General features: G+C 43.0%; 1 protein-coding gene across 5 annotated transcripts in view; it reads right to left on the bottom strand.

Annotated features, from left to right (window-relative positions):
- Window positions 1-584: 584 nt before the first annotated feature.
- Window positions 585-10,010, bottom strand: part of LOC124039099 (ceramide kinase-like) — a 31,344-nt gene continuing 21,918 nt past the window's right edge. For all 5 annotated transcript variants that reach the window (XM_046354985.1, XM_046354989.1, XM_046354996.1 and 2 more), the window contains 12 exons: window positions 9,500-9,634; window positions 9,249-9,371; window positions 8,948-9,073; window positions 8,188-8,254; window positions 7,497-7,642; window positions 5,964-6,038; window positions 5,211-5,363; window positions 5,012-5,117; window positions 4,771-4,856; window positions 4,453-4,658; window positions 4,088-4,299; window positions 585-3,070 (listed from right to left, as the gene is read on the bottom strand). In XM_046354985.1, the coding sequence (XP_046210941.1) occupies window positions 2,983-3,070; window positions 4,088-4,299; window positions 4,453-4,658; window positions 4,771-4,856; window positions 5,012-5,117; window positions 5,211-5,363; window positions 5,964-6,038; window positions 7,497-7,642; window positions 8,188-8,254; window positions 8,948-9,073; window positions 9,249-9,371; window positions 9,500-9,634 (1,523 nt within the window). In that variant the 3' untranslated portion in view covers window positions 585-2,982. The remainder of the gene's footprint in view (window positions 3,071-4,087; window positions 4,300-4,452; window positions 4,659-4,770; window positions 4,857-5,011; window positions 5,118-5,210; window positions 5,364-5,963; window positions 6,039-7,496; window positions 7,643-8,187; window positions 8,255-8,947; window positions 9,074-9,248; window positions 9,372-9,499; window positions 9,635-10,010) is intronic.

The raw sequence follows: 10,010 nt of genomic DNA, 5'->3' as shown, positions 1-10,010 counted from the left end.
AATGCATCATATCGGCTGTATTTCTGTATTTTGAAAGTTATACATCTTGAAAACTTGATTGCTGACATGGAAAACATTGAGACAATATCAATCAATGGACTAATGAAACAAATGTCAAAAGTTTTTGGGTGGAAGTTCCCTTTAACTGCTATACCTCAGATATCAAGGAATCTAAACCTGGAATGACAATGCCGCAAATGGCAGAGATAGCTTGGTAAAATGTGCCTAAAGCCACAATTTCTATGGTAACAATTTACACATTTTAGCGCATACACTGTGTTGACGAGCTACATTGTTGATTTTTCAGCATCCCATGCGAATCTTGCCAGTCTGGACATTTTGTGTACCATTAGATTTGGTGATGGTTTGTTTCAATGTCACATTAAAGGACATTGTAGTTTTTTTATGTCTCTATTGTTTACCCCAACCAGCGAAACACTTCCTCATCCTTGTTGTGCAGTACAGGAGCTCTGAGAGAGCTCCAAAAAACACCGGAAAGCTCCCATTATAGTGAGGTCTTTAGAATTTAAAACTGTTCAAGGTGTGGAGAAATGCTGTATGGAAAAGATGACGTGAACAACTTCTATTTTTAAAGATTTATTAGACAGACATATGGATAGAGGGGAGACAGACACGTTCCTCTAAGAGATTCGCAAAAACTCTACCACCAGAGGAGGGGTTGATTAGACTACACATTTGAAACATCTTAATCGCTTAAGGACACCATTGGCCAATTTTATGGCTCAAAGGCCCAGATACCAGTTGCTAAGACCTGCTTTATTGACTTATGGCCTTAATGAGGGTACCTAGAAGCCAACTGAATATAACATTGCGGAAAAGTTTCAGAATGACAATTACATGTGTACAATATCTAAAGACCTGCATTACTATACTGAGAGCATTGTCGTTTTAAAGACTACGTATTTTTTACTCGTGTTTTTTTCAGAACACCCGTATTGCACAACGAGGATGAGGAAGTGAATCACTGTTTGGGGTCTCTCACAAGCACGTGATATCGCAACAAAAAAAAGTGTCTGGACCCTTCTATAACATACCATTTACATTCGAAATACAGATTTGTTTGTAAAAAATAATAATCTAACTTCTCCTTTAAAGGTAAGAGTCTGGCTAGTGTCTGGTACCCCTAGAACAGCGTTTCCCAACTCCTGTCCTGAAGTACCCCCAACAGCACACAATTTTGAACTTGATGGAAAAGCGTGCATAGCTCCACACAAATCTCAAACCATGCAACTTCTAGTGGTATTGCAAGCAAATATTGTTATTTTGGGGGAAATTGAGGTGTTTGATGCACAGGAATTCTAAGAATGTTAGGCAAACAAAAATAAAACGTTGGTCTAATGACAACACGGATGCATTTGCCGTTGGTATGAAGATCGCGTAGCAGCATGTTGCCTAATATATTTTATTTAACTTTCATTATATATATACACCTAAATCATATTGCAGGACATCGCTCCTTTTCTGACGACTGCTTTATTCCCGCTACGCAACAAATATTAGGCTACCATTTATCCATCACTCATTCAAAAGTAAATAGACCGGTAGCCTATATGACAGTATGGGTAGGCCACAGTATTGCTTTGTGACAGGAGCGAGACACAATAGCCTATTCATCTCAGAGCCTATACCAAGGCAGGAGATTGTGTTTCTATCTTCTATTGATAAACAAAATATTCAACAACAATTAGTATCTTACATAGAAGTGTGGGCTGTAGCATTTACTTTTAAATTGTTTGAATGGACAATCAATCGTGCAGTACATTTACATTACATTTAAGTCATTTAGCAGACGCTCTAGGTGTGGACAGTGTTTGGCACTCGCTATAGGAGGCATAGGTCACTGCAAAATATTTTTTTTAAACAAAAAAATACATTCTTCACGCACATCTACAGAATTGTGATCAAATTTGCTATTGCGATTTCTTTTTGAAACTATCCTGGCCCAGCTCCAGAATCACCAAATCATACAGCAAATGTGGGATTTTTTTTTACCATAAAATGTGAATGGGGGGTGTTTTCCAAGTCAGGTTTTAGATCTTGTTTACAAGCCCACAAATATAGTATGGTTTAACAATCACAACATGCGTATGTATATGTTGCGTGTGACAGTTAGATACATTTGTTGCGGAAATTCTAGAATCTCCACGTACCTCAGAACTAAGTAAGACATGTATGCACGGCTGATAAATGAGGACACTGGTTCAATTGTCAAGGGCTTGATGATTAGTTGACAAGTAGAATCAGTTGTTCTTGTTCGGGGCCACATTGAAAATAATGTACTGCTGGGGGTACTTGAGGACTGGAGTTGGGAAACACTGCCCTAGAGAGTTCTCTGGTTCACCCAATATCCGATCATCAATACATATGTATTCAAATTCGTGCTGTAAAATAACTTCTAACAAGGCATTGCTTATAAGGTCAAAACGCATACGGCCTATTTGAAACAAAAGTGCAAGCAGCTAGCAAAATTCAAACATCCTCTAATTAAATGTTTTCTCTAAATTAATAAATAAACAAAACGTAACAGTTATTCATAATTTGGAGCAGCATACATTGTAAAACGTGCAAAGAGGAGTTCTATAAATGTTGAACAGCATGTTAATTGCTATTTGTTAATTGCTAGGTTAAAATCGCTCGATTGAAAAAGGAGAGCGGAAAAGAGCTACATTCAATACTGCTTTAGTATTTTCATGATTTCTTCTTCAGTATAATGGATGTGGATAGTGAACCTCTCTGTAAGTGTACCATCAACAGTACTCTTTGACCTGTGAACTTGTGACCTCTAAAATCTGGCAGACAAACAAAAATGGCCCCAGAAAACAGATGTCTGAAAGACCTCAAAGTACATCAGAAAAGGGTAGGGCACAGGGGTAGGGTAAGGATATGACAGCAGTAGCCTTTGAAATGCAGTAGGACTGTTCCAGTGACTTTGATAGGATAGGGCAGCAGGGGGGGGGGGATCTATACTGCACACGGGTTGGGAAGGTCCTCAAACACAGGCTGCTCTTCGATCCCTCGCGCAAACAGCTTGATCAACTGGCAGTGCACTCTGGAAGAGCAGAAGACAAAGAAGAGATTGTTTTAAGCAAACAAAAGGCAGGAAATCAAATCAAGTGTTGATTTTCTGCACTGCACTTTCAGAAGTGGGTTATAGTGCATTCGGAAAGTATTCAGACCCGTTTACTTTTTCCACATTTTGTTACGCTACAGCCTTATTCTAAAATGGATTAAATAGTTTCCCCCCCTCATTAAGCTACACACACTACCCCATAATTGTAAAGCAAAAATGCCTATTTTCAGGTCTCTCCAGAGATGTTCGATCGGGTTCAAGTCTGGGCTATGGCTGGGCCACTCAGGGACATCCAGACGCTTGTCCTGAAGCAACTCCTGCATTGTCTTGGCTGTGTGCTTAGGGTCGTTGTCCAAATGGAAGGTGAACCTTCACCCCAGTCTGAGCGCCCCAGAGCAGGTTTTCATCAAGGATCTTTCCCTCGATCCTGACTAATCTCCCAGACCCTGCCGCTGAAAGAAATCCCCACAACATGATTCTGCCCCTACCATGCTTCACCGTAGGGTGGGTGGCAGGTTACTTACAGACTTGATGCTTGGCATTCAGGCCAAATAGTTCAATCTTGGTTTAATCAGACAAGAGAATCTTGTTTCTCATGGTCTGAGTCCTTTAGGTGCCTTTTGGCAAACTCCAAGCAGGCTGTCATGTGCCTTTTACTGAGGAGTGGCTTCAGTCTGTCCACTCTACCATAAAGGCATGAATGGTGTAGTGCTGCAGAGATGGTTGTCCTTCTGGAAGGTTCTCCCATCTCCACAGAGGAACTCTGGAGCTCTGTCAGAGTGACCATCAGGTTATTGGTCACCTCCCTGACCAAGGCCCTTCCCCTTTTTTGGTATCCTTCTACGGACAATTCTTTCGACCTCATGGCTTGGTTTTTGCTCTGACATGCATTGTCAACTGTGGAACCTTATATAGAATAAGGCTGTAAGGTAACAAAATGTGGAATAAGTGAAGGGGTCTGAATTACTTGGGACTATATAGGGAGTGGTTACTCACCCGACTTCAATGGCAGCATGAGGGAGGATCTCGCCGTCACAGTTCCAGCTGCTGTAGGCAGGGCTACAGCTGCAGGCCGGGTGGTCTCGGCAGATCTGGCTGAAGAGCCTCTTGCCATTCTCCCTCAGGTCCAACTCGGAGTCACTCTGGCAGTAGCGCGGGGTGAAGCGGAAGCGCCGCACACGGTGCACTTCTACAAAGGTCATGTCAAACTGAAGGGAAAAGAGACAGAAGTGAGAAAATCAACTCCCTGAAACAGGGAATTGAAGAGTTAACACATCTCATGCAAACAATCCTATGGACCCGGGTTGGAGTAGCCATAAAAAACATGACATCATTGCAGTAGCCCCACCCAGTGTGGTTACCTGGTCGTATTTGCTGGTGTGGCGTAGCAGGTGGCGCAGGAAGTTGAATCGAGAGCACTTGCGTACGAGGATGAGGTCGGTGGTGCCGTCAGCAAGGTGGGCAGCGGGGGACAGGCCCTTGGGACTACGGGGACAGGCACAGCTCATACTGGCCGCGTTGATGGCCAGGAACTTCCCTCTGATCACCCGCCACCCCCCTTTGTATTCTGGGAGCAGAAATAGACGTTGGCGCTTTTGAAGTACATGCATAGTGGTTTTTGTAGAGATCCATGGTGCATTGGCTTGAGGTCATATGGGTGTTCAGGCAGAAATACTTACCACTGTCTGAAACATCTGGATCAGTCTCACAAATCTCTGGGGCATCCTCGGAATACAGCTGTCCGTTGTGTTGGCATATGAAGCACCTGGAACTCAGGGATGGAGTGAGGACAGGGGAGAATGGAGTTGGCTAGCCAAATCTAGATGATATTTACATAGACAAACATGTGGGTATAGTACTAAACTACACAATTGGTTGTGGATATTACTGGACAGGTTGCATTTGTACAGTAGTACATACCCAGCTCTACACCTGGTCTTGTCTCGTGGAGTTCCCAATATGTCCGTTGCTGGTAGAAAAGACACAGTCCCTTCATAGTAGTGATGTGTGAGAAACGTCTTAAAACCTGCACAAACAAGGGCATACAATATCATTAGCAACAGTCTACCGAAACAGTATTAAAAGTTTCCTAAGTGTTAAAGCTACTCTTCTGACCTACCTGAAAAGTCGTATCTGGCTGGTCCCATCCATCGTTTCCTTTCGCTGTCTGCCAGCACGTCGCCATAGAAACCGTACCCAAGCAGGGACACAGAGTACCTCAGGAATGTGTTGTTGTGATGGACCGAGCACACGTCCATTGGCTGGGCATCTCCTGTGAAGAGACCACCCCCCACCCCCAAGTCTAGTATGAGTAATCCTCCACAGACGTGTGTAGTACAGTGTCCTACACAGGTGTGACGGATGTGTACTTTTTTACTATAAAACATACACACCAGTGGAGGCTGGTGGGTAGAGTTATAGGAGGACCAGCTTATTGTAATGGCTGGAATGGAATAAAAGGAACAAAGTAAAACACGTGGTTTCCATATTGTAAATGAGCCTGTCCTCCTATAGCTCCTCCCAACAGCCTCTACTGATACAACCCATCCACATGCGCTCAAACTCACATACATGCCGACACACACCTACAGCAGTTTCCTCTCATCTCAAAACCATTGAATAAGTAGGTTACCTGTTGCCACTTGTTGGTCAGCTGAGTGTGTGGTAGGGTTAGCATAGACGTAACAAATGTGACAAACATTTCTATGCACAATAGAGTCCTGAGGAATTACCTGGAACGCTGCTAAAAGGTGGCTTATGCTACTTATCGGTGCAGCGTAAGCATTTTAGTTCCACTTCCTTTGGAGTCACTTTTAAAGGCATTTTAAATGGGAAGTGCTGCCATTATTTCAATATGGACAACTGCACTCACCCACTATGATGTGTAAGGCCGAGGTCACAGGGTCGTTGATGCCTACAGTTGCATAGCAGATGCAGTCCGTTGAACCTGGATAACACACACAAACAACGGAACCTTATGTTTCTGACTACACAGAAAAAAAGAAAAATAACTCGGCAGTGTGTGAGCATGCAGGACAGAAAAGTGGAACGCAGAAATCAGCACACAGATAAGATACTGTAGTGTACATGAAATGGAACTCATCGTTGATGTATTCGTTTGTAAACCGACAACACAGTCAGGTCAAAAACTGTGACACGATAAGATGGGACATCTTGTCAACATCAGTTATTGATAGCTTATGACGTGATCATTGCCAGGGCCGGTCCTGGCCGTTCTGCTGCCCTAGATGAGACAAAAACAATTGCTGCCCCTGCAAGAATAGTCCCAGTAAGCAAAATGACGTAAAAAATATATGTCTAAAATACGTATTCTTCCAGACATGGAAGGTAGGTTCATAATTTCAATTCTGAATGAAAAGGTGAACATTTTGTATTTTCCGGGCATTGAAAAGACATATTTTACAGACAATGAAAACAGGTTCATTTCTAAATGAAATTTGAAAATATGTAATTTATAGACGTTTATGTTTAGGCCAAAATCTGAACCAAAAATCAACGTCGGCGGTCGGGACTGAAAAAAAAAAGAAGTCCAAAAGGTGTCAGCATCGTTCTGTGCTTACTGAGGTATAGCGTACAACAGGGATGGGCAACTACAGTCCTCAGGGCAGGAGTAGTGTCACTTTTTGCCCATCCCTAGTCAACACAGCTGGTGAAACTAATTGCATTCTAAACTGAAGATTATGATTAGTTGATTATTGGTGTCAGTTGTGTTACCTGGGGCAAGAGTCTAACACAATCAGGCCCCAGAGGATTTGTTGCCCATCCCTGGCCTAGTGTCGATTGAAATACAATTTATGTGGTAGGCCTACAGTTTGTAAAACACCAAAAGAAATAGAAGGCCGGACCCCCCCCCAAAAAGTTGGCGTCAGTCAGTGCTTACTGGGGCGTTGTCTACCATGTCAGCCCACAATGGAATGTCCATCCATGTGGTAAGCCTGTTATCTCCAGCCTGTAGGCTACAGAAAAAGCCGTGTACTATATCCGCTGCATAATTTGTTATATCCTTTTTTTGACAAAATGTTGGTGGAGTGCCGCAGCAATGCGTCTCTCCAACAGCACCCTGGCGAGGCAAGCTGGGAAAGGAAAAGATAAATATCTTGCATCCCTGCCTTTGACAAAGCGGGCACTACTTATCATAGGGCGGCATCAGCACTCACCTAAAAAGCAAACATGCCACTGGTTGAGAGAAATTGTCATTTCTGGGCAAAATTATGTGAGGTTTTATGTCTTGTTGTAGGTGCATCTTGGTCAGTTTGGCTCAGAAAATGTCACCCGTGTCAATCTGCCACCATAGGCAGCCGTCTAATGCTGCCTAATGAGCGGGCCGGCCCTGATCATTGCGGTGTCAAAATAGTGGTATGTGTGCGAGTGTGTATGCTCTAACCTGCGGGTATAATGCCAATGCGCAGAGTACAGGGTACCAGCTTCTCCTCCGGGCTGTTCTGGTCCACGCCGTTGTCCCTCTGGGTCCGGGAGACCAGGCCGTGAACCATTTCACTGAACATGCCGTCCCCACCCACACACACCACTCTGTATAGAGGTCGGAGGTAAGGTCGCACACAGAGGTCAAAACAACAGCACTAATGTTTTTGTTTGCTGTTTGAGAGGAAGAATATTCTGGGCCTGGGGTGGTTTTTAGTTCAACTCTGAATATGACTGATGTTTGGGCTGAAAACCAGAATACAAAGAGGGGCTTCCCAAACAAGGACATTGAGAACCCCGCAAACCGAGAACATCTAGTTAGGGTTTTATTTAACATTAGGATGACAACATCCCAAAAACATTCAGCTAATGTTTTAGTTTATTTCAGTTTTTTTAATGTAACATTTGCACAACATATGTAAAACCACCACAGAACGTTCCCTTAATGTTCTTATTAAGTTTCTAGGTAACGCAGTAACAAAAGGTTTCCTGGGAAAGTTCTTGCAACATCAGGCAAATATTTTTATACGAACATTGTATAATCAGCATCACAACTGGACAGTTTTTGTGTTATTAGAACCTTTGGGGGCAACCTAATGAATGTTCTGGGAACATTCACAGAACCAATTTTGGTTTGCTGGGAAATGACTCACCCATCATATTTCTTCAACTCAGCCTCTGTCTTCAGGTGGTCCCTGGCATGATTGGCATGCTCTGTAACTATGACAACCAACGACAAGGAAAGCGTTAGATCTCAGCATGCTTTACATTTTTCATTCAAGTGCTTCCTATAGATGGGGATACACTTGAAAAGTTATGATTTTAAATCAATATATTGGACAGGTTTACAATCGACTAGATGATATCGCTTGACGGTTTCATAATTTGCACTATAATCTGCAATATTTTGGATTTTGGGAGTAATCCTTCACTAGCTTGGAGCAATATATTGAATAAGCATTTTCCATAAATAATTCTAGCCACAAAGCAGCAATTTACCTTCTCTAACCATTTTAACAATGTTTAGCTAAAGAAATAGTTTGTTTTCATGATTTCGTACCCATTTTAGATTTATATTTTTTTTAAATGCTCAACTATTAATATCTTGATATCAACCCAAGCTTCTATATTGTGGAAAATACAATTGGTCATAATTTGTGACAATGAAATGACGATGTCCACAGTGGTACTCCAGTCTGAGAAGTAAAACGAATGTAAAGTAATCTAGTATTCATCGACCATCATCTTATCCATTAAGGAACATGGCTGATGGATGGCGGCCGTAAATTATGTCACAATCATGTGCGGCTTGAGAGAGCTTGTGCCCATTTGCCTACAGTGAGAAATGTGACTTGGCCCATAAAGACTCCATCTTTTATTAAAGCATGTTTAATCTTGTTGGCAGGAACTCACCAATCACGTGCGTGGAGATGGAGGCAAGGGTGAAGAGAGGGGCGACTTTCTGCTCGTAAATACGCTCGCCTTGCTGCTTGCCCCCATAGGGGTTGATGTACACCAGCAAATGCTTGGGTCTGCTGGCTGAAAAAAGTCAAGTGAAAGATGTTACTGGTTTTTCCAGAGAGAAGGGCATAACAGTACCGACTGAGGCCCATACCCATTTCTGAGTTAGCCTCGCAACTAGACTTCACAAAGCATATTCAGTGACCGTAACAGTGTACACTGAATAGAGAGTCAGTAATAAAATGAGCCATACTCAATGCTGTGAGCTGCTCTCTGATGGTCTGGACCCACTGCTGACAGAGTGCCCCCTCTAGGCAGTGGAAGGTGACGTCACTACACCGCCAGCGGTGCTGCCACGCTCTCTCCACGTAGGACACTGTGGCAGGGGGACACAAAGGCAGTGACGGGAGAGAGGCTTAACAGAACATAGGATTTACTTTGCAGTGTCATCTACCATATTGAATCCAGTATCTGCAGATTGCTCAAGATCGTCAACATGTGTACCTGTGAATGCGTACGGACAGGCCTCGGTCGATTTCTGAGGCATTTTCTGCCACCTGCCGTCATCTTTCGTCCCGCTGTCCACGTCGAGCTCCCTGACTGCTAGGATCTCAGACACTGACACACCGTGACTGGTACCTGTTGAACACACACCAAATCAATCCGTCACAATGTGGTAGGAACCAGTGATATACCCTTTATACATTTTCTTAGAGAAAGGGAAAAGCACACAGATAACTGTGTGCCAGGATAATCTATTTAAGCCTTTTTTTACCATCCCAGCCAAACAAACTGGTCAGGCTCTATCAATTACAGCTTGGATAGCTCTATTCTAATACAGTTTAATGGATTGAAATGGGAGCTTTAATGGACCAATTAACAGTTTGATTTCAACATTAGGGTGGAGCTAGTGTTGGGCCGAGAAGGCAGGGAGTGGAAGAGCCATTAGTCTTGTATGTCTGACGACCATCATAGGAAACACTGTTGATGGATAATAAACACAGCAGATGAGATT

Source organism: Oncorhynchus gorbuscha, linkage group LG01 (genome assembly GCF_021184085.1).
Source record: "Oncorhynchus gorbuscha isolate QuinsamMale2020 ecotype Even-year linkage group LG01, OgorEven_v1.0, whole genome shotgun sequence".
In the NCBI taxonomy this organism is placed as follows: Eukaryota; Metazoa; Chordata; class Actinopteri; order Salmoniformes; family Salmonidae; genus Oncorhynchus; species Oncorhynchus gorbuscha.
This window is presented reverse-complemented; position numbering and strand designations above follow the sequence as displayed.